The following is a 24,192-nucleotide window of genomic DNA, read 5'->3' as shown; positions in this document are numbered from 1 at the left end:
CCATGGAACTGGAAGGTTGACAGAAATTGTAATTGATATGACTAATGCAGCACTACAAGAAGATATTCATGATTATGACAATAGTTTGATGATAAAAGTTCCCCAATGTCTGCCACCCACTATGTTCATAATCATCATAAAGGAAGAGGTCTAAATCAAATGAACATATTGTTATTCAAAATATTTTTGGAAGTGGTGAAAATCATGATTATATTATTGAAAAGCTTTCTTCGATGAGACTTTTATGTGGATGATGAGTTTATGACCTTAAATTTAATGGTAGAAAAACCTTCAAATGTAAAGGCTTTTAAAATATTATAAAATGATATTTACCAAAAGTTGACATATGTTAGGATGCGTGAGCACAAGAGGAGAGGTGGAATTTGATTTGGGAGTATGCATTTCCTAACAATGATATTTTGAAGTAGCATTTTAGCATGTTGATTTGTGTACTTAAATTATTTAACACACCCACATTCTTGGTGATTATATTGTAATTATTTTATCGCTTTATTATTTTGTGATTATGTTGTGCTATGTCTAAACTTTTATACTATCATCTTAAGATTACTTTTAAACGAACTTTATTTATTTCAACTATTTATTTATGTTGTGATATTTTTTAGAGGTTATTCAATTGAATTATCTGTTTTAATCTTTATTTCACGAATTTAATATTTGAGAAATATTAAAAAATAAATGTTATGCTGTCGAAAATTTTAGAATTTATTAGTTTTACATATGTTTTATGAAAAATAATGATATTTTTTAACATTTATACTAAAAACGTTAATGGAAAAGTTCTAATAGTATTTTTCTAAATACTAATAAATATCATTTTTTAAATATATAATTTAAATTAGTCACCAATAAAAATAATGCAGTTTAGTGTAGTATCAAAAATAGTATAATTAAAAATTAATATAATACTATGCAATATTATTTTAATATACTACTAAAATCATAAAACATAATATGATATACATGCATTAAAAATACATTATAGTGAAATATAGTACAATTTTTTCCCGAATATTAATTATTACATTTGGTTGTGCTTTTAATATTTCCATTTCGCTTTAACAGATGATTTCAAATTGAAACGGCGTCGTATCACCCTTTTTTTTTTTTTTTTTTTTTTTTGCTCCTTGAACACAACGATGAAATCAAAACCCTACTAGAATCACAGTTACTCTTTTGATATTATTAGCAGAAACCCCCTTTAAAAAATCAGTGAATTGAAATCGAAATGAGAGGAGTGATAGGTAGACGAATCAGTAATCCTAATAATTTCATCATCCCAAATGTAACCAATCAGACCACTTTTTCCTTCTGCTCTGGCTCGTCCGGTTCGGGCCGGGGCCGCGGCCGAGGAGTCCCCACCGGCTCGTCGCCGTTCGACCGCTTCGCTCCGGCGAAACCCCCAGGTCAGCCCGCAGCAGAATCAAAACCCGAGTCGTCGGCACAGCGACAGCCGCCGTCGAGTGGAAGCGGGCAGGGCCGTGGCCACGGAGTCCCCACTGGCTCCTCATCGTCCGACCGCTTCACTCCGTCGAAAGCGCCAGGTCAGCCCGCATCTGAATCAAAGCCCGACTCGCCCCCACAGCCACAGGCTCCTCCGAGTGGAAGCGGTCACGGCCGCGGCCAACCTTCCGCTGCCCCATCTCCGTCCATCTCGTCTTTCTCGTCCTTCCTTACCGCCGTTAAGTCCGGTGCTGGTCGCGGCCGAGTTTCCTTCGCTTCAGATCCTAATGAGTCACCTCGGCCTGACGCTCAACCTGCAAAACCCCGAACATTTACTCCGAACGAGTCAGCCACCGATTCCACTCAGCCGAGTGAGCCCAATCTCCCATCAAGTATCATCTCCACCTTACCTGGTGCCGGGCGTGGAAAGACAGTAGTAACACAACAACAACAACAACAACAGCATCAACGACAACAACCGGGGCCTCCCCCGCAGGAAGAAAACCGCCATATCCGGGCCCGACTCCAACCTCAGCCCCGACCTGAAAAAGCTCCAGCGGCAGAAACTGGGTCGGCTCAGCCCAAGCTGAGTAAAGAGGATGCTGTAAAAATGGCGATGAAGATTTTATCGCGGGGTGAAGAAGGAGAAGGTGAAGGGATTAGTGCAGGTGGGCCTGGGAGGGGGAGAGGGATGGGGAGGGGAAGAGGGAGGGGGAGAGGGAGAGGGCAGGGAAGAGGGAGAATGCGGAGACAGGAAATGGAGGATGATGAGGATGGAAGATTCGGTGGTTTGTACTTGGGAGACAATGCCGATGGGGAGAAATTGGCTGAAAAAGTAGGAGCTGAGAAAATGAATATGTTAGTTGAAGGTTTTGAGGAGATGAGTGGTAGAGTACTTCCTTCTCCGATGGAGGATGCTTATATCGATGCCTTGCACACTAATTGCATGGTTAGCATAATGATATTGTTTTTGTTTTTGAATCAGAACTTGTTAAATTTAACTTGGTGTATAGATGTTTGGTCATTAATAATGGCCTTATCAAATGCAGATTGAGTTTGAGCCAGAGTATTTGATGGAGGAGTTTGGTACAAACCCAGATATAGATGAGAAACCACCTATTCCTCTACGGGATGCACTTGAGAAGATGAAACCGTTCTTGATGGCTTATGAGGGAATTCAAAGTCAAAAAGAGTGGGATGTAAATTCTTTCTTCATCTTCCTTTTTTTAATGATTTTAAACAAATTGAAAATAGTTGTAAGCAAAATTTGGTGGAGATTATATTAGTGTTGAACTATTGGTGCATAAGTTCTGAACATCTTCTGTTTAGTTGTTGTGAAGGTTCTTGTCAGTCTTCGTGCTTTGACTTCTCCTTTATTTCTTATTGATTGATTTACATTAATCACATGTTGAGTAGTGTTTCAAGTGATTGAACAATGATTATGATCTTCAAGGAGATTGTATTTTACAAGTTTAATGTCCTTCATTGCTCTCTAAGGAGGCCGTTGTCCAAGCTGGATATGCAAGTAGTGCTACCGTGTGAAAATCTTTATTAACTTCTCATGAAGTTGAAGTCTCTAGTTTCCTGGATTTGAGAGGCTTCATCTTTGATGACATCATTTATTCCTAGGAGTGTGTAGTTTTATCGTCAAAGATTCTAAGGATAGGTTAACTGTTTTGCTTTCTTAAGCTATCTAAGTGACCTGCATCTTTTGTATTTGCTTGATGCAAATTTTTGCAACGTTAGCATCATCAAATTTCAGTGCCTTGACCATATCAATATTTTTCCCCTTTTGCATGATCCAAACTTCTATGTTTTGGAGATCAAGCAAGATGTGTATCCCATAGGAGGGAATGGGGAAAATTAAATTAGTTCTTCACAAGTTTCTTGGTGAACTGTGTTTGATTATGGAGTTTTTGATCTGCTTTTGCATGGTGCAAACATATAAAAAAAAATTTGTTGATATTTTGCAACTTTAATAAGGAGAGTAAAGCTGTTATAGCATTGTTAAAACTTTTTGAACCACAATGTAACTAAATTGAATGGCTTGTAATTTTCCGTACTTTTTTTATTCACCTTTTGGTTTTTTTGGATATAGTTTGAACTGCCCTGCAATACAGATGTAACACTTTATGCATTAAATTATACAATTTCCAGTTCCTTAGTATGGGGGGGAAAAAAAAAGAAGTGAGACACCAGGACATCCTAGAAAAGTACGATTGTTGTATTGGCACCCTAAAATTCATGAATATCTGCATGCATACAATTATTTATTGTCTATAAGTGAAGTTAGTAGAGGAATAATCCACATTGATCAAATTTCAATATTGTCTTAGTTTGCTTTTGTGATGAGTGTTTGCATGATATGTACCATATATGCATATTCACGTGTTTTCTACTTTATGGAATTGTTGTCCTTGCTATTGTGAAGCCAAAATTTTCCACATCCTTGCAGGCCTTTTTAATGTTTAGTCACATCCCAAATAAGCTTTCACGACATTAATATAAAAAAAAGACTTGAGTAACTGTAACAATTATTATGGACTAGAATAAAAGTGTGTATATTGATCTACAAGGAGTTGTATTTGTACATTTAAGAAATGATGATTTAGTGCTTTTATCTAAAATAAATGTTTGGTTAACAATGAGTAGTGCAATTTTTCACTTTGTTTACTGTATTTTTGACCTTTCTTTCTTTCTTTCTTTCTTTCTTTTTTTTTTCCCTTTCCTTTTTCAGGAAGCTGTCAATGAAGTAATGGAGAGAGTGCCGTTATTGAAAGAGATTGTCGATCACTATAGTGGACCGGATAGGGTGACTGCAAAGCAACAAGGAGAGGAGTTGGAAAGAGTCGCAAAAACTATTCCTGAGAGTGCACCAGCTTCTATTAAGCGGTTTGCTAATCGTGCAGTGCTTTCTCTTCAGGTTAGTCTTTTCCTTGGTGGTTTTATTAAGATTTGAAGTTAATTTGATATGGGAATGTTTTGTTCATTGGTGTATTTCATTTATCACTGTGGTCTACATAATACATTCTCCAAAGGTAATGGGTTGTGAGGCAGCCAGAACAATTAGAGGCTGTTTCAAAATTGTCATTCTGTAAAGGTCCAATAAGGTACTTTTTATTTGGTTTTGTGTTCTGGCTCACTTGTATGAGTGATAGAGAAAACATGGGTTGAATGTGTACGTGAAGATAAATAAGCAATTCCGGGTGGATCCAGTAACATGTTGTTCCTGGCATGCAAAGATAAATGCAATTCTGGTGAATTGGATGAGACAAACACCATCATGGTTGATGATATCTGCTGTTCATTTACCATTAAAGTTTGATGAATGGGTATATGACGAAACTGAATTTAAGGATAATTGAATTGAGATTGTATCTTCATATGCGGGGAGATGGTTTCACATGTTGTGGTGCCGCAATGACAACATTTGGGTGGCTGCAAACGTATTGGGTGTGCATTGTGTAGAAGTTAATCCAATCATTTCTTTTTATCCCCCTTTTTTTCCCACAACATTGAAGCTCTTAATGTGTTTTTGAACCCTTTGTTAGACTGCTCTTATCTTTGGCATTATGCAGTTTTGAAGATTTTTTATCTTTTTACAACATTTGTAGGTGAAATAGATGCCTATCAAAAGGAGATGCCCATATATTACATGCATTTAATCTGTTTAAAAATGATTGTCACGATAATATTTGTGAAAGATTGCATGTACTGACCGCAAACCTTGTTATTCTTTCACACGTCTTAATTTGAGATGCCTTGCCCAAAAGGTTATCATATCTAACAAATTTTCATTGCAGAGCAACCCTGGTTGGGGATTTGACAAGAAATGTCAGTTCATGGATAAGCTCGCGTGGGAGGTTTCTCAGCATTATAAGTAGAACAGAACACCTGTTGTATTACAATGAACAACCAATTCAACATCTTCCCCAAGGTTATATTGTGAAACCATCTGGTATTTGAAAGATGAGATCGTTCATTTTCATTGGAGAAATGATCAGAAATTTGCAAATTCTTTTTTTTTTTTGGCTTGTGATTTAATGTGCTTACTGAGCACTTTCAATAATCTCATTCAAGTGTTATATTGCTTTGTTTACCATTTGTATATTAGAGGCTATATTTAGTTTTGTAGCGAGAAATATCAGGTTGAAGTTATAACAACATTGGTATGGCTTTAAGCTCTTCATGTGCAGTAGGTCATACCTAATTCCTTTTGAAGGTGAGTGCTTTTACTGTCTCTTGGTGTTTGCGACTTAACAGTGTTTGTGAGGAAAGGAAATACAAGCACTAGTTGCATGCATGTGGTTTTTATGACAGCAGATTTTAACAGCAGGATGCTACTTATTTTGCCTCTTTACTGTTGAGACTACTCTTTCTTTATATTTTCTTTTGAAACAAACCATTGGTTGATTGTATATAATAAAGAGAAAATTAAGGGGTATGTGTATTCCGGGTGAATCCAATTTCCAGGAGAGAAACAATTTTAGTTGATATGGTATTAGGATCTTTTTTCTGCAGCTCCTATCTCTTCGGTTTTTGATAATTCAGCATTCTTCCTGATAAAGGTATTTAAAAACGAACCTTTCATTTTCATTTCTCTTATTATTTTAGTTTTGCACCGAAAATGTTAATTTTTGAAGTATTCAGAAGTTATGGATTGTTCCAATGGTTGATGTGTGCATGAATAAACAATAGACAGATTGAACAGGAAAGGTTCTTGAGTGATTTTTATTTCGGGTTCTGATTATTTTGGTTGTGGAAGAAAAATGATTTTCTTTTCCTCAGAAATAAATAGAATTAGGTTTTGAATCTATATACATATATGGAGAACTCATTTTCTGGTAATATTTTGGTTTTTATTTTCAAGTTCTAATTTGGAAATGACAATAGTTCAGTAGTCAAATAAAATAAATTTATAGTTTTTTTTTTTAAATCATATTTATCTTATAAATCTAATAAACTGTCGTAATGCAAACAAACTGAATGATTCGTTCTTTTTTCACCAATTTGTTCCCAAAGGAATCAGTTGTTTCCTAATTGAAGCTTGCCTTCAATCTTATAGTCTCGACTTCCGTTTTTGGTTTGACACTTTTGACTTTTACCATGCATTTCATTAAATATGCATGTAAACAGATCTTTTACGACACAATTCATATCAATCCATTTGTAAATTGTAATGCTAGCTTAATTTATTAAGTTGTTGTATTCGTCGGCTCCAATAATTTGTATAAAATATGTGTTGATATACAAATATTTGTATAATTCTTTTGAATTAATCGGAGATAACTATCGGAAAACGATAATGACATAATTTTGTAAACTTTTTCGTCGTCAACTCATCTCGCCATATTCTTTACGTTGACATGATCAACTTCGCCATGAATCTTTGTCTCATCGTTATTACCATCTTGTTCATCATCCTTAAAACATTTATATCTAATTATCGCCTCTCATCTTTGGGTATCTTCTCCGACAACCTATGGTTATAATTAGATCAGAGTAGTTTAGTTGGTTAACCTAAAAAAAAATTACTATAGTAATTTAGTTATAAGATCTCTGGTACTTTATTATGTTGGCTAATATTAAGTATCTATAGTATTATGAAACAAAGGATATGGTATCGACAGTGCTTATCAAATTATGTAGAACATTAAATCTTTTGATTATAAGAAACTTATAGCAAATATAGTCATTCTTTTTAATTATATCTAAGTCTGATGTGACCTATGATTGATGTATTATTGTGTTCCAAAGAATAATTTGTAGTTAAGCACAAGGGCCTTGTTATCTGATATAATCCGTCAGATTAGACTAATGAAATCGAACGGATGGAAGTTAATTGCACAACTAAAGATAATAAGTGGACAACCGTGAAGAGGGAATGCGAGTTTGGGCGATTAAACACGAATCAACTGAAAAAAAAAAAATGTCAAATCTTTTAAGATACTACACAAGCCCAAGCAATTAAGATATCCATTCTCATTAATTAATTAAATTAACTTGAAAAAATAAGGACTTAGTTCTATCACGGCCATCAATGAAACATTAGACACAACCATGGTGCCATCGTGAAGCACCCTCTTTCAGCTACTCCTTTGAAGGCAATGCTGGGACTAGCAGTTTGGAATTTAAATTTAAAAGAATTATGATCGGGTTGGTGAGCAAGCGATGAAAGATAAAGAGGAAACGATGAATGATGGATATCTGCACCAAAAGATAAGGGACAGCCAGAGTTATGATCGGGTTCATGGATTAATGCTTATTGTGAAAAATTTCTAGACACATTTTTCTTTTTCTTGTTCAATTTTGTTATTAATGTAATTTTTTTTTTAAATAAACATTTCATGATGCATGTGCATTCTCATGTTCTTACATGATGATATGTTTTTAGATTTTAAAAGTTACATATTTTTCAGCAAAACTCAAATTTTTATTTTTTAAGTGCACTGACAGGTTTTTATCCGTCACAATTGAGTATGTTGCGTTCTTTTAGTTATAATTTTGTCTATAAAACTCCAAATTCAGTTCTGTAAAATCCTGTGAAAAGCTGATTCAATAAGCTTTCTAAAGGTATGTATAGCTCATTCTAATTATATTTCATTCGTTCTCAGTTGAATTTCGAAGTTCTCTACTCTGCACTATGTGTCTGTTTCTTAAAATATCATGCATGATATTTCGTTTTTGGTATTTTCCTTTATGTTTCTGACTTGTTTGTGTTGGATTATATTTATTTATTACTCTTCTCTAAAATTTATGTTTGTAGTTGCTCCAAATTCTTCCCTTTTGCAATCTTTTGGCAAAAGATGGGGAGTAATTGAATTGTTCATTTGAAGTCTTCAATTGCTTGATGTAATGAATTAGGGGAGTAGTATTTTCAATTATAGGGGGAGTTTTTATTTTTGTTTAAAAATTTTTAAATTTTCGGATTTCTAGCTCTTAGGGGAAGTTTATCTTTGTATTGCTCTTGATTTTCTGCTTAATGTTGCCTTTTTATTTATGGATCAATAAAATTAGCATTTTATTTTAATTCTTGCCTTGGTTTATTTAAATGAACTAATATGCTAATTGCCAATTATTTTGGTTAGTTCCTTATGGTTGTTTATGCGTATTTCATATTCATGTTTTAGCACAAAGTTTCATGGAAGACTTATGTTGGATTGTTTTTGCCACAAGAATGCTAAAGGGGCAGATTGTTAAGTCCATTATTTGTAGAGCTGACATCTTATGACAAGTTTAGTTAAATTAAAATTTTATTTATTGCATATCTTGTAATAGGGATTAATTTATTAATTCTCTAATTTAGTGAGATTCTAATTTATTAGGAATATTTATTTTCTAATTTAATTAGATGTGTAATTTAGCAAGTCAATTAATGGTGTGATTTCATAATTGGCGCATGAGATCTATTTAGAACAAGAAGTTGGTTCAAACAGGAGGTTCATTAAATGCTCTAAATATTTCTTGTAAGACAAGAAGATCATATTTATTTCTATTCAGATTCATAAGAATTATAAGAGTAAAAAAAACTCTTATTTGTAAAGAATTTAAGTCTTTTAAGACTTATTATTTTTGTGAAACTCTAGTACCCATATAAAGAGAGGTATTTCACAATCGCAGGTACACAACACAGAGCATAAAGTATAAAAGCAAATTTTGGCCTCCTCCCTAGAGAATTCGGATTTGGCACATAATGTCGTATTGATTTATTTACTTATCTTCTTTTCATCTTTGTAAATAGTCTATGTAGATCTTGGATCACTAGACATTGAAGAATTAAAGAATTGTTATTGATCATTTTGTGAAGTGCCTTTGAGGATCGTGAATCAAGAAGGGTAGCAATTATTTAAGAGAAGCATATTCAGTCTAAAGTTGAGTAAACTGTATGGTAATAAACTGTAAGTGAAAGCCTTAAATTTGGTAAATTTATAGGTTGTAACATCTCAACTTAGTGAATTACTTTTGATCTGGGCGTGCCCTCATAGATGTATAATTGATTAATCCAAACAACGTAAAAATCTCCATGTCATTTAATTTTTGCAATTTATTGTGTTTTTAGAAAATTAATATTTTTTATGTCAAATGAACAATAATTATAAACAGTAACCGTGAACAGTCCCCCCGAGTAACAGTAAACAATATTTTCAGAAATTAATTAAGTTGTTAATTCTAGATTTTTAATTATCTACATCTATTTGCAATAAATCTAAATTTCTTTCACATGGCATGCAGATGTTGAGCTTTGATGTTAAACTCTCATTAATCATTGCATATCAATGCCCCCGAAAGTGGTGCCTCCCAAAATCATAGCTCATAATAAATTACCTTCCACTGTTTGGATGATCTCACTAATTTTGATCAAAACCATTAATCGATTTCCTGTATAACCCTACCGCACATGAACTTAGTCCTTCTTCTTAGTCAATTTTTCCAAGGTCCAATTGCGTTTCAAAGGAGTACATACCACGAAAAAGATCCCAATTATAAAATCTGTTTGTAAACATTAATGGTACATACAGTCCTGTATAACAGTATTAAAAAAAAAACCAAACATGCCCTTACCAGCTGAACAATTTTTTTTAAAAAAATTATTCTAGTCTTTCCCAACAACTTACTAGATAATCAAATCCTTTACTTGTAACATTAATTGAATTTGTTACTTTGGATTTATCATTTAATGGAATGCGAATCCTCTCTGCTCTGTACTCTGTAACAGTTTGTAATCTTGTCCTATTGATAAATTTGGTATCATAAACAAAAATTTCACATGCAAAACTTATTAAATTATACAGCATATTTTTGGTGATTGGCTCTCTCTCTCTCTCTCTCTCACAGTGTGATTGTGTCTTTTATTATATTTAATAAAAAAACTGATCGTAATTCCAGATCCATATGTCTTAATCTATAACTGAAAACAAAATCAATTACTTCCCAAATCCATTTTTAACTCTTTATTTAAATGTTTTTAGAATTTGAATTTGGGCAGATAATTAGACAAATCTATTTTAAAAATCATTCGATTAAACAAAGAAAATTATGAAACACTGAGTTACTGAAATCATGACTCCGCACAAAGCCAAAGGCCATGATTTCGCCATTTGGGTTGATGATCACACCATGATTTGTTTCCCTATTCACAGTATCATCGTCATTGTTTGAATCAAAGACACAATAATAAGCACTGGAGTAGCAAATCATATAATATAAGCGACTCATTGAAACATTGATGCTTTGCATCGATGCATGATATCATGTGATATCAAGCGTCGCGTGATTAAAAATAAGGGAAAAAAAAACAATAATTGCGTTTTTTTTAAATTAATAATTTTTTTTGTTTTAACGGAAATATAAAAATTCGCGTCTGTAAGTCTGTCACTGTCAACACAACAGTTATACTTATCCCTCTAGAACGATCACCTCCGTCCACGTTTCACGCAGTGGAAAATCTTTGGGAATCTACATTCGCTGGGTCCCACTCGTTCGTACTCCCCCTTTAAATAACACCTCACCGCCATTTTATCTTTGACCGCAAAATGACGTCGCTACCCCCCCACCCCCTTCACGCATCCGACGGTCCAAAACCAGTCATTCCACCTTCGTCACCCCGAACCCCACATTTTCCACATTCGGGCTAATAGTGTTGCGCCACGTGGATATCTGATTAAAAGTGGATTGTGTTATGGTGTGAGTTAAATAGATGGAAAAATTACCAAAATGTTGAGAATAAAGTGTGAGGGAGAGATAGTGTACTAACTACTAAGAGTGTGAGTGAAGGGGAAAAAAAAAAAAAAATTTGAACGTGAGGAGGCTGCAGTGAGCTTACCATCTAAAGAATCAAAGAATCTTTTTTAGCCAAGAAGAAAGACGCAAACAAAACAGGAGAGAAACAAAGAAAATAAAGAAAGTGTTTTTTTTTGCTCAAATTTCTTGCCGTGGATTTGAGGTATGCTTTGCTTTTTTGTTCAAACCAAGCCCATTTGGAATTTCCTTTCTTTTTTTTTTTTAATTTTTGTAGCTGGTTTTGCTTTTGCTTTTGTTTCTGAACTTTTCTGTGCTTGAATCTTAGGTTAATGCGATGCTAGATGGTTGATTTCATCTGGGTTTTTTTCTTTATTTTTTTTCCCTTGACTGAAGTGGGAAATGGGTTGTCTGGTGAATTGTTAGCTTTGTAGAATAATGCTGCATTTTCTGGGTTTTGTTTCGGGCACTTTTGTGAGGGATTATGTGGAAATGGGAGTTTTTTTTCCCTGCTTTAAAGATGGTGGCTTGGTCTCTGGCTCTTGTATCTCTGTTGGGTATGTTCAATGGGTCTCTTTTTGTAAGTATCGTTGCCTTTTGCTTTCTTTGAACTGGATTTAAGTTTTGATTCATAAAAATGTAGATGTTTCTCGGTGGAAAAATTGTTATATCTGATTTTTTTTTTTAAAGAGCTTAGAGATACATTTTGCAAAGGGATTTAGGAGTTACTAATTTAGGGAATTAAATTTTAGGCTCCAAAGCGTGGTCTACTCCACAAATAAGCTCTTTATGCAATTACAAGGGCTTCTGGTAGTGGAGTTTGCTGCTGGGAAATTCTTGGTGTCCTAAGAGAATTTGTAAAGTGTGTGTGAGAGAGACAGTTTGTAAAGGAGGGTGTTTTCTCTGAAATGTGGAACGCAAGGATGGGAGAAGCTTCTGAATGTTATAACGTTGCTTATTTGGCATAAATGGTGGTGTCGTGACAAATCATGAAAGTATCTGAATGTATTTTTAGTTATTCTTGAGTAAAAGTGGCTGTTTTATGCATGACTCTGCATGGATATCTAGAATTGGGTCAGTAAAAGGCTTTTAAAAGTATGCTGTCTTGGCTATAGATCTTGGTGAGAATTTGGATTTTAAATTTGTGAATGTGTATAATGTATCAAGTTTGAGATTGAATCCCATTAGCACTAGATGATATTTGTGGAGAGTGTTTTTGGGTCTAGAATCTTCTATTTATGTGCTAGGGTGTATAGTGGTAAGGATGCGAGATTAAATATTATCTGATGTGGATGATAAGAGTTTTAGGGCCCAGAGTATTCTATCTACAGCCAGGACGACTTTGTTGAGATCATTGGAATTGTGATTCTCCTCATGCTCTCCTTTTGGCAAGTATAGGTCTTTCTAGGATGTTTGTAGACACTTAGTCCTGTAGGCATTTGTGTTTTAGAAGTTTTAATTTTTCTTTTGGTGTAGCTTGGAGTGCTTATAATGTGTTAGATTTGACCACGTTAAAACATTTGTTTGATTTGTTTTTTTATCAATCAGATGTTTGGATATATATTTGTTGTAATTGATATTCTGCATAAGTAGTTCTGGAGGAGCTCTTCAATGCTTATTGTGAGAACCTGGGCTTATGCTAAGACTGGAAAAATTTTCTTTATGGACTTTGATTTTTAGTCATGCTCCAGGTCGTAGTCTTTGAAATGGAGGTCTTTGCTTAATTTCAGATACTACGTTATATTGATGTGAACAAACAGGGAGGCTTATCTCTACTGATTCTATTTGATATAAGCAAACAATTGATTTTCTGGACTCAATAACGCTGAGTGCTACCTTTATTGCTTTTTTGTTGAAATCTTTACCCTGGAAGAATTTATAAAAATGTCATAGTGACTTTTTTCTTCTTTCTGATGTACTTGAAATCTGGAAGTAGGTATTTTTGCTTCAATTCTCATTTTGTAGGGTGGATTGTTACTGTAGACGCTTCAAGATTACAAACTAAAATAGACCTCTTATTTATTTATTTACTTATTTTTATACACCGCAGAGAAGCACATACATCTGGTTGTGCACTTTATAAAAAGAATGAATGATGTTTGTTTTTCTATAAAGAATGAATGATGTCTGCTTCGTTATTCTGATTGCTAACTTTGCAAGTTTGAATCAGAAAACTTGTAAGGATTGCACCGCCAGGTATTGATTCTTGCTACATTCATGTTGCTGATCCTAAGGTATTGATTTACCTGGCCACATGTAGCTTTAGAGACTATCTTCTGGGTAGTGGGTTTCAGAGAGTTGGACATGAATTTGTGGGTGAGGACATGCTTGAGCCAAGGGAAGCTGATGTACCTGTCCTGTTTCTGGTCTTGGTTGTGCTTCCTCTGGTTGCTTATGTGTTGCTTGGAAAATGGAGTGAGGCTGCAAAGAAGAGGGAGAGAATAAGTTTGCTTGCTCAACTGGCCGCTGAAGAAGCTCTTAGAGTAGAAGCAGTTCCTTCTGTCAGTGTTTCTCCTCTTGTGCCTACATCAATAAATGAATTTCATGCGTCTACATCAAAAAATGAATTTAATGTGCCCGCATTGAAAAATGAATTTCCTGCATCTACATCAAAAAATGGATTTCAGCTGTGTGCCAGATGCTTTGCTCCTGCTACAACTCGCTGCTCCAGATGCAAATCTGTCAGATATTGGTATATTTCACTTCTTTTTTTGCTGTAAAATATGCTATTATCAGTAATTTATATAATCCTTAAATTCTTGTCTAAGTTTTTATCTTATTGAGCTAGATCAAGACTGTATTATCTCAATCAAACTGCCTACATTTGGAAGAGTTGCCAAATCTTAAAATAGTTCTCACCATAATCCGTACTCTACTTTGCAAATGGGTGGAATTTCCCACCTTGCATTCTTGGTTGAATAACTTATATCATGGATTAGAAGAGTTGACTATATCCCATTAAATTTCTTGATAATTCAACAAGTGTGTGTATCCACACCTGCGCGCGTGCGCACACACACACGCATATGTACATGTGTATGTACACACACACGCGTGCGCGCACATATACACACGCATGCACGACAAACCTGTTTTTTATTATCTTGCAGACCAGAGTTCTTGCTTGATGTCTTTTTCGGTTCCGAAATCTATTCAGCTTCTTTGTTTTTAGTCATGTAACTATTGGCATTAGTGGTGTGAGTCTCAGTTTTTAGCTTTTTGAGGGAAATTAATTATAAGTTAGCATCTCTGTGGCACATATTCCACCACCACTCCTGGCTTATCATTTTTATTTTATTGTTTGCTAATCAGATTTTGATACTTGTAATTTCTTTTAGTGATATTGCCATTCATGAATTTGTTATTATTTTTGTGCACATAAAAAGGAAAGAAAAATGCATTTGAAATGTATTTATCACCAACAGGTATAAAATATAACATTGTTATTAAACATCTCTTAGCATTTCTCAGTTTCAGACTGATAACCTGTGTGCAGTTCTGGAAAGTGCCAGATAATTCACTGGAGGCAAGTTCATAAGCAAGAGTGCCAGCAACTGGAGAAAACCAGCTCAAGCTCATCTTCTCTGGCTGGCTCAGTTGATGATTCTGTTAATGAAAGCTTGAACTTGCAGTTATCTGGGTACAATAATAAGCAGGGTGGGATGGGGGAAGCACCTCCAGATGGTGTGATTCATCCTTCAATGAGCAGATGTGCCTCTTCAAGCATGGATTGTTCTACACTTGAGAACTCCCAAACCTCCATGATGGAGAGAACTGTAGACAAGCGGGTTTACCGTAAATCCAAGAAAGACCTGTTAAGAAGAGATGTTGTAACTATGTTTGATTCTCATGATGAGATCTTGAGGAGTTGCACTAGTGATCCAATTTCTTCTAATAATTTTTCATCAAAAGAAGCTCCTATAAGGCATAAGGTTATTAGCATTTAAGTTAATTATTTATGCACCTGTTTTTTTCTAAGTGACGTTCATTTCCAATAATTATGTTAAGCATTTTTCTGCAGTCAAGAACTGGTGCCTCTGCTGTATCATCTGAAGAAAGTCAGAGAAACCTCAATTTGAACAGCTCAGATGGCTGTGCCTATGGTCAGGGTGCTACTGGAAGTACTACATATGATAGTAATGGTTATCGGAGCCGACATTGGAATATATCTGAACCAAGAAATAGCTGTGAATCTTCAAGCTCATCAAATTCTGCAAAATACGGGACATATACGCGTGAAAATGAGCTTGACTTCACATCTAATGGAAAAAAATTTCTTAATGAAAGTATAGAATTGAATGGTTATTGTGAAATGAAAGCAATGAATCCCATGGGGACAAAAAATTGTAAATCAGCAAAATCATGTACGAAAGTGGTTGGTGATCAGTCGTGCTTAGAAAAAGAGAGGAAGGGACCAATTGCAGATGAATCAAGTAGGTTTTCTGGAATTTTTCCTTTTTATATTTCTAGCACTATATGGTTCTTCTAATTTTCTTTTTCTTATTTCTTTTGCTTTGCAGAAGCTGCAAGAGTGAGAGATACCATCCCTGCACAGGGAAGCAATGTTGTCTCAAAGATGGGAATTATGAAGATGATGGGATTAAGGAAGTCAACAAAACTCAGACAGGATAGCTCAGAACTCCGGCATGATCAGCACAGGAAACTCAAGGTTGGTTCCGCGTTTCTTATAGTCAGATGTGAATTCAACTGGACTCATGCAAAGAGTTTGTGGAAGCTTTCATTTATATTTGTTATTTATTGTACTAGATGCTGTTTCCATATGAAGAGTTTCTGAAGTTATTTCAATATGAAGTCATTGACCTATTATCACCCAGGGGCCTTCTCAATTGTGGGAACAGGTAATGTTTGTGCGTTCTACTATATGTTGCAGATTAGGAATGTAATCTTGATAAAAGGAAGTGAAAATGATTCGGTTAGTCTAAATAGTCTAGGAATTAAACATTTATTAATTTCCTGATTTGCACATGTAGTTCAAAAGTGAAATTGTAATCTCGAGATTGTATTGCTTCTGATTTTCTATACCCATATATGGTAGCATGTATGTACTATTTTATGGATGATTGTTGATTATCCTTACCTTTTGTTTTATTTTGTTTTTTAATCTCAGTTCTTAGTTCCATTCATGTATGAAGGGCTTAAAGGCTGATAAAATTTGATTATAAAGTGCCTACAATGATGCATATTGGTTGCACCTAACATATAGGGTCATCAATTAATAGGCCACAAATCATGTGGAAAGTCTACTGTATTCAATGGATATTCTTGTCTGAATTGTAAATGACCGGGATACACTTTGTGCTTGTTAAAGAAGTTTTAGAGCCTCATGCTACTTCATAGCATCTCAGATATTAGCTTATTGATTCTAACTTTTTATTATGCAGTTGCTATGCTAATGCTGTGCTGCAGTGTTTAACCTGCACAAAGCCTCTCGTCATCTACTTGCTCCGTAGATCACATTCAAGTGCCTGTACTTACATTTGCTCATTTCCCCTTATTGAGAGCTTTTAATTACTGGTAGTAGTGAACTTGTCATGAACATTCACATACCTATTGCTTGAATGACAGGCTGCGGGAAAGATTGGTGTCTCATGTGTGAGCTTGAGCAACATGTAATGATGTTAAGAGAAAGTGCGGGTCCTCTGTCTCCTGGTAGAATCCTTTCACACATGCGAAGTATTAGTTGCCAGATTGGGGATGGGAGTCAGGAAGATGCGCATGAATTTTTAAGGTCTTTGAGAATTGACAAGCTGAATTTTTTTTTTTCCTCTAGAGATACTGTTTTCCTTTTTCACTTCTCCTTTTATGTATCTAATAGTATCTGAATTATAAATAAATTTAAGTTCAGTAGTACGAACTTCTGTAGTTTTATTGTAACGTGAAATTTCAGTCTTCATTTATCCACAAATTCTCTTTCATGTGTCAATTCTGTCTTTATCTAGGCTCCTGGTTGCTTCGATGCAATCCATATGCTTGGAGAGACATGGTGGTGAGAGCAAGGTTGATCCCAGATTGCAAGAAACAACTTTTATACAGCATACTTTTGGTGGACGACTTTGGTCAAAGGTTTTATTTCTTTTGTCTCTCTTATAAACTTATCTTACGCTCTGTTCAGACATATCTTTAATTTACTGCTCATACCATATTATCCTTAACTTCTACTCTTTTGTTAATCTGTGATGCTCACAGTCAATTTTAATTGAATCAGGTCAAGTGTTTGAGATGTTCTCATGAGTCAGAGCGGTATGAAAACATTATGGATCTCACGTTGGAGATATATGGTTGGGTTGAGTCACTGGAAGACGCATTAACTCAATTTACAAGCCCTGAGGATCTGGATGGGGAAAACATGTATAAGTGTGCAAGGTTTGTCAACCTTGTTGAAGCCCATTTTTTTAATTTATGTTAAATGTTTAAACATGTATAATAACTTACCAGCTCTGCAAATGTATTGATTAAAAGGTGTGCTACATATGTTCAAGCAAGGAAGCAGTTGAGTATACATGAGGCTCCAAACATCCTAACAATTGTCTTGAAGAGATTCCAGGTATCACGTTATTTATTGATGAGAGTGAGGCCTTTATATGTTACTCTGTCATTGCTACCAATTTTATTGCTCCCTGGCTTTGCTGTAATCTCCTAACCATGAGTCAGTTTCCTTGACGCTGACAGCTTTTAGTTTTGAACTCTTTTTTTATTGATTATTTGGTTGGTAGAGTTGTTTGAAAATTTATTTGTGTTTAAATATATTCATGTTTATCTTGTCTGAATATTATCTTAGGTTTATCATTATTTGATTTGTTGGATTATTTAGTTTTGGGTTTTGCTTTATCAGGAGGGAAGGTATGGAAAAATAAATAAATGTATCACTTTCCCGGAAATGCTGGATATGATGCCATTTATGACTGGAACTGGTGACACTCCTCCCCTTTACATGCTTTATTCCGTTGTTGTACATCTGGATACACAGAATGCATCTTTTTCTGGACATTATGTGTCATACATAAAAGATATGCAAGGCACTTGGTTCAGGATAGATGACACGCAGGTAAATTTGTCTCTCCATTTTAAAAAGTGTTGGGTGAATTGGTGATAATTTCTTATGGAATGCTTTGTTTTTAACGTGTTTCCTTATGATGGCTCGATCTGATCATAGCTGCCAAATAACTTTTTTTTCCTTTGCAGTTTGGGTGTGTTTAGAACACTGCATTGTCTTACATTTTAATGCAGGTGTATTGTATTATACTGTATTGTATTAACATTGTACTATAACAATGCTGTATAATATTTGTTGTTATACTGTACTATATTAATTTTTTTGTAATTAATTTAAATTATATATTTAGAAAATAATATTTATTAGTACTTAGAAAAATACTAAATATAGAAGTCTTAAACTTAAGAAATTTAATTTTTTTAGTTTAAATGTTCAAATGTAATAATCTTTAATATCATTATTTACATTATTATTAATTTTTAATTAATATTATTCCAGTTTATTCATATTTAAATATTTATTATTAGTTATTTTAAATTAATTAAAAATAGTTGAATTTTATATATTAATTATTGTAATAAAAAAATGTGATATTATATCATATTTTTATATATTGTTTAAGTATTTATTATTAATAATATTAAATTATTAAATATTAATCAATTTTATATATTAATTATTATAATATAATTAAATAATACATTATTTAGTTATATTTTTAATATAATATAAATTAAAATTTAATATAATATTATTTAACAAAAATTATAAATCATTAATTTATATTAAGAATTATAATGTAAAAATAAAAAATAAAAATAAAAATAAAAATTATATAATGTTATATTACATTAAAAAGTTATATTTATTATAATTATTATAAAGTAAAAAAAAAAAAAAAAACTAATGCAGCCATTGTCGCATTAGCTAAACCTGACTATGCATCACAGTGCATTATAATGCACCATAATGCGGCCACTTGATGCAGCCAAACATGGGGTTGCATTGCAACTCCATGTTTAGCTAATGCAATGAGGGCTAATGAGGGGTGGCAAACACCCCCTTATTGTATTCTCTCATTGAAAACTTGAATTCTGTTAACCAGTGAACATTACACAAAATCTATTCTAGAGAAAACTGCATAGGAGTTACTTAAATGTGGTTGGTGGGTTCCCTGCTCATATGTGAAATAATAAGATTGAGTAATGTTGATTGGTTTTGCATATGATTAAATAATTATCATTATTACTTTTTGCTGCTGTGGAATTCTAAGCCCCAGATTTTGTATCATTTGCAGGTTCATCCAGTGCCTATGAGTCAGGTGATGTCAGAAGGAGCATATATGTTATTTTACATGAGGTAAGCATTTGACTTGCTGGTAATATGATCTTCAAATCAGTCTTTTCCTTTCTGTGAATATTTGTTACCATTTACTTATCTATATGATTCGTTAATCATTGCTGTATCCTGGACACAATTGTGATGTCAGTTTCTGCCCCTTGTTATGTGTTCTTACTCTTTTATTATCATTGTACTCGGTTGTATGGTTAAAACTGCCGCTTATGTGTTTAAATGAGTTACATGAATGTTCTACCAGTTGTTTGTGCCTTTGTGTAAAACAGCAGCCCCTTCTTTTCATTTGATATCGATAACTATATTTTGTACTTGTATAAATTTTCTCTTAGATCCTGTCCCCGTCCTCGGAGGACACTCTCTGGTGGTAAAGCTATGCAACAACAGGTTCCAGCCTCTGCAAGGCATTCCATGCCTAAAAGTCAGAAGCATTCAAGACAAGGACAAAGCAATCCAAGCAGCCATTTTGTTGGACCAGAGTCATTTTCTGACCTCAGACCAGAGAATAATGGGTTTACTGATCACACTTCCAATGGCATTCTAAGGTGGGGTGCAAACAAAAATATGTCTCCAGTAATGGAAAGCTATGCTGAGTCACCAAGCATGGAGTTCTCTGATGTTACATCAAGTGACTGGTCCCTTTTCACAAGCTCAGATGAGGCTTCTTTCACGACTGAGAGTGCTAGGGACTCTTTTAGCACCATTGATTATGCTGATGGAAGCAATGGAGATCCATTCTGCAGCATATATGGTCCTGAATCTGCCAGTCCCAGGACTGTTTGCTGTAGGACTTTCTCTAGTAGTAAGCCTCAGACTAGATTCGTGTCAGAGAAGGGCTATGTTCTGGATTCTTACCTGTCAACTCAATCTCTAAACAGAGCATGGCAAGGAGAGAATTTAAGGCAGGTTATTGATTCATCAACTGAATTGTCTTCCGATAGTAACTGTGGCAGTTTTGTAAATTACGGGAGCAACCAGATGTATACTCTTGATCGGACTTCTGGTCACTGTAATCTTAGGTCATGGGATTCCTGACTGTTTTTTCAGTAGATGACTAAGCCGGGTAGACGTGGTGCCTCAAATTTTTGTTTTCAATAGTCTGTTGATTGGGGCATGTTGTTGGAATCTACCAAAGGAACATTCTTGTTACATCTGAAATTATTGTTGGAAGTTGTAAAGTGCCAGCATTTCCCTGAGCTCCAATTTGTTTGTTTTGGCTTTTTCTCGCCGTTTGTTTATTTACTATAGTTACTTGAGACCTGGATATTTGGAAATTTCACAAGCAGCAAACCAAGATCATTTCTCTGCAGCTAAAGTACCGAAACTATGCCAACGGACGACACTTTATTCAATAATGGATCCCTCTTAACATTTCATATGACAATGCAAAACGATTATTACATTAACCGTATAAAGCAAAATCCATCTACTTGATTTCTCTCCACTTAGTTCTTCATTACAAACCAGATTTCCAAACTCAAATTGCAAACCCTTCTTCCAAATCAAACAAAAGCCATATCTCATTCACTCTGTTGTAAAATTCAAAGGGAGAGTTATACTGTGCAACAATGTAACTTGAAGTTGGGTCTTCTGCACGTCTTTTCTCAATGGCTGCAGCCCAGTTAGTGCCTGCAAGACTGGCTTGCAATGCAGCCGCTTCTTCACCAATGTTAGAGTCTGATACAAACCCGCTGAACTGTCTCACAGCTGCGTACGTTGCTTTCCATTGTTGGATATGGAGGCCTTTTGCTGGAGGTGGGTTGGCTTGGTTCACCTTTGGGACGTAAAAGCTAACGGTGAATGAAGATTCACAGAAGGGTCCATCACTTGGTAAAACTTCAGTGATTACTGGAGCTGTCATCTCTATTGTTTGCTCATACTCGTTCTTTCCTTGAATGTAATCAAATAGCCTGGAAGAGGATATATAAAGCCATACGTTAACATGACATTTGTCCAAGACAGTTCAGTGTGTGAAGCACGCTGAAAGGACGATAGAGAATTAGAGAATCAAATGCTATAAGGCTCTGAAGGGATAATTGATCAAATATTTCAATGACTACATATTTGTAAGGATAACACAGCAACTAGTTCCTTTAAGGAAAGAACCCAAAAAAAAAAAAAAAAAGAATAGTTGATTCTCAATGAACCCCCATTAGATCTTAGTAAGATGGTAAACCACTTTTACTCTCGAGTCGAAGTCCCTCATGTGCATATAATTTTTTCTTGAGTTCAAGTTCCTTTGTGTGCACTTTTTTTTCTACGACCTATTATGAGTCCAATATTGACCCTTGAAGGCTTAGATATTTGGACTATGGCATTTAAAATAAATCTAAGATTTAAAGCACTAGGGAGGGATCGAATAAGAGAAATTCTAAAATACATAATACAACCAATTAATGCATGTATGACATACATAATTAAATTTAATATAACCACTATTTACACGGTAATTTTTTAAAATAAATACACACGTATCATAGTATCAGTTGCCTATTATATGACTAATACGGTATCTATAATGTATTTTAAAATTTCTCATCCAATAATTTATATTAAAGAGCAATATTAGGCATCCCAGCATTCAATTCCTAATTTGAGTCCTAACTAATGTAGTATCCATCTATTATATGGTGATTAAACAAATTTTACAAACTCTAAAATCCATCATCTAAAAAAAAAATAACACATGGCATTAGACCTCACTCAAATGTTGGGATCCTAACATTATTGCTATATTAAAACAGGTCTCGAAGACTTTCATTATAATATTCGAAAAAATGAAAGATTTAAAGTCCTAATCTTGTATTATCTGGCTTTCTATCTATAAAATAATCGCTAGTCAAACAAAGCAACAACAAAAAAAACTTAAACAAACGAAATCAACAAATTAAATAGATTACTAATAATTCAGAATTAAGAAAACAATCTTACTGGAGAAAGCCAGTTCTGGTAGCTTGAACTAGAGAGATATCTTGAATAGGGGAAGTAGACATCCACATGGACGAATTATAGCGACGAATTTCAAAGCCATTGCCAACATGAACGGTCTCAAAGCTTGGACACTCAATTCTGTTGCATGTTGGTGGAAATATTTTCAACCCCTTTGAAGATTCAGGCCATAAACCCAAGTTCAGATTTGAGAGTAGGCCCAGAAGAACTGAAAACTTTAACATGCTCAAGCCTGCAGCCATTTTTGTTTTTTTAGTGGAGAGACTTCTGGGTGCTCGATGGTGAGGATAATGGATGAGTAATGCCTCAACGCAAAAATATTTATCACCCACAGTGTTCGTGTTTTTGAACTGATGATTTTCTTGAGGTTCATGTGAAGACACGTGTCGTAACTCTTTTCATTTTTAATTTATCGAAAAATCGAAATTTATGGAAAAATGCTGACCAAATGGGTCTTGATGATAAGGCTGACTTTTACTGTTTGCAACCTTTTTAATCAAACAATTAGATTTAGTGTCTGTTTGATATGGCTTATTTAAGAGCCATAAGAGTTTATTTAATCGTATAAATACTTTTTAAAAAATTTTATAGTGTTTGGTTATTTTTTTAGTAGAGTTTTTTTAGCTTAAATAAACTAATTTACCTCTACTAGTAAAAGCCCAAAATTTGAACTTTTGAGAATAGAGGTTATAAAGCTTTTCTAAAAATATATAATATAAAAAGTATCACACAGTTTAATGGTTTAAAAGTGCGTTTTTTATTGACAACCAAACACCCAATGACTTTTTATCCAAAAACTCTATTGGTATAAGCTCTACTGCTATAAGCTCTACTGTTATAAGCTCTATTTAATAAGCTGTACCAAACGGAGCCTTAGTATTAAGTTGAGTTTTAAAATTATAAGTTTAATTCATTTTTTTACAAATTTTGAGATTAATTTGTATTAATATTATAAGCTAAATAGTACAATATTTATGTGTTACATCATGTAAGGAATTAGTAAGAGATCACCACGTGATAACTTCTCATTAAGAGATTATAGGATTATTTGTAGTTTAATTAACTTAGGGATATTATCATTTTCCCGCTAAAGGTATTCTGACACATTATGTTAGTACCACGATTTGGTAAAACCATTAATTTACTACCAAACGTTTAAACTATTAGCATTTTCTCATTATTCCGTTAAAATTCAGTTAATATGTAATGAAAAATTTATAAAAGATCAATTTTACCCATGGAGCATAAAAGACCATGTAATTAACCTTGAGCTTATAAAATTGAACTTTTGCTTTATCTCAGTAACAAGTTGAGTTTTATGTGATTTAAGATTAAAATATTAATCAAACTACAAAATTATGTCATTTAAGAAATTATATTTAAGTATTTACTTAATCAAAGTTTTAGTTAACCAACAAGTGACTTAGATTTAAAACTCTAGTTGATCGCTCATTTGAGAATGTTAATTCACTTACTTAGCATTATGTGGTATTTTCTTAAAAGATTTTGAATTGTTTGATGGTTGTGAGAGTAAAATTTAAAATAATAAAAACTAATATAATTATCATGTTAATGTAATAGTCTGAGTTTTAAAAAAATTTTAAAAATAAATATTTTTTTCCGTGTGAAAAGGATCGAAAAAAGGTTTATTCAACTAAATATTATTTGGTCCC

At 34.0% G+C, this 24,192-nt stretch overlaps 3 protein-coding genes across 7 annotated transcripts; 2 read left to right on the top strand and 1 right to left on the bottom strand.

Moving 5' to 3' along the window:
* Nucleotides 1-1,124: 1,124 nt before the first annotated feature.
* Nucleotides 1,125-5,783, top strand: LOC102613747 (uncharacterized). The gene is made up of 4 exons (XM_052438679.1): nucleotides 1,125-2,413; nucleotides 2,514-2,663; nucleotides 4,202-4,387; nucleotides 5,268-5,783. Exons 1-4 carry the CDS (start codon nucleotides 1,250-1,252, stop codon nucleotides 5,346-5,348), a joined length of 1,581 nt encoding a protein of 526 aa, XP_052294639.1. The 5' UTR covers nucleotides 1,125-1,249; the 3' UTR covers nucleotides 5,349-5,783.
* Nucleotides 5,784-11,215: 5,432 nt separating this feature from the next.
* LOC102628912 (ubiquitin carboxyl-terminal hydrolase 15) lies at nucleotides 11,216-20,766 on the top strand. Of its 5 annotated transcripts, none has more exons than XM_052438678.1 (14): nucleotides 11,216-11,407; nucleotides 13,373-13,894; nucleotides 14,699-15,134; nucleotides 15,224-15,635; nucleotides 15,723-15,871; nucleotides 15,970-16,061; nucleotides 16,605-16,684; nucleotides 16,789-16,951; nucleotides 17,163-17,286; nucleotides 17,429-17,586; nucleotides 17,683-17,767; nucleotides 18,056-18,268; nucleotides 19,515-19,576; nucleotides 19,903-20,766. In XM_052438678.1, the coding sequence occupies exons 2-14, from the start codon at nucleotides 13,527-13,529 to the stop codon at nucleotides 20,603-20,605; spliced, it is 3,045 nt and encodes a 1,014-aa protein (XP_052294638.1). In that variant the 5' UTR covers nucleotides 11,216-11,407; nucleotides 13,373-13,526; the 3' UTR covers nucleotides 20,606-20,766. The 5 variants fall into 5 exon arrangements, with proteins under 5 accessions (XP_052294638.1, XP_006477931.2, XP_024954294.2 ...); XM_006477868.4 differs by having other exon boundaries at nucleotides 11,217-11,407; nucleotides 13,463-13,894; nucleotides 16,605-16,690; XM_025098526.2 differs by having other exon boundaries at nucleotides 11,217-11,407; nucleotides 13,437-13,894; nucleotides 16,605-16,690.
* A 129-nt stretch (nucleotides 20,767-20,895) lies between these two features.
* Nucleotides 20,896-22,839, bottom strand: LOC102628634 (uncharacterized). The gene is made up of 2 exons (XM_006477865.4): nucleotides 22,502-22,839; nucleotides 20,896-21,480 (listed from the first exon to the last, which is right to left on the bottom strand). Exons 1-2 carry the CDS (start codon nucleotides 22,759-22,761, stop codon nucleotides 21,048-21,050), a joined length of 693 nt encoding a protein of 230 aa, XP_006477928.2. The 5' UTR covers nucleotides 22,762-22,839; the 3' UTR covers nucleotides 20,896-21,047.
* Nucleotides 22,840-24,192: the final 1,353 nt, after the last annotated feature.

The sequence above is a fragment of the Citrus sinensis genome, chromosome 3 (assembly GCF_022201045.2).
Source record: "Citrus sinensis cultivar Valencia sweet orange chromosome 3, DVS_A1.0, whole genome shotgun sequence".
Taxonomy (NCBI): domain Eukaryota; kingdom Viridiplantae; phylum Streptophyta; class Magnoliopsida; order Sapindales; family Rutaceae; genus Citrus; species Citrus sinensis.
The sequence above is the reverse complement of the archived record's forward strand: the minus strand, read 5'-3'. Positions and strand labels throughout refer to the sequence as shown.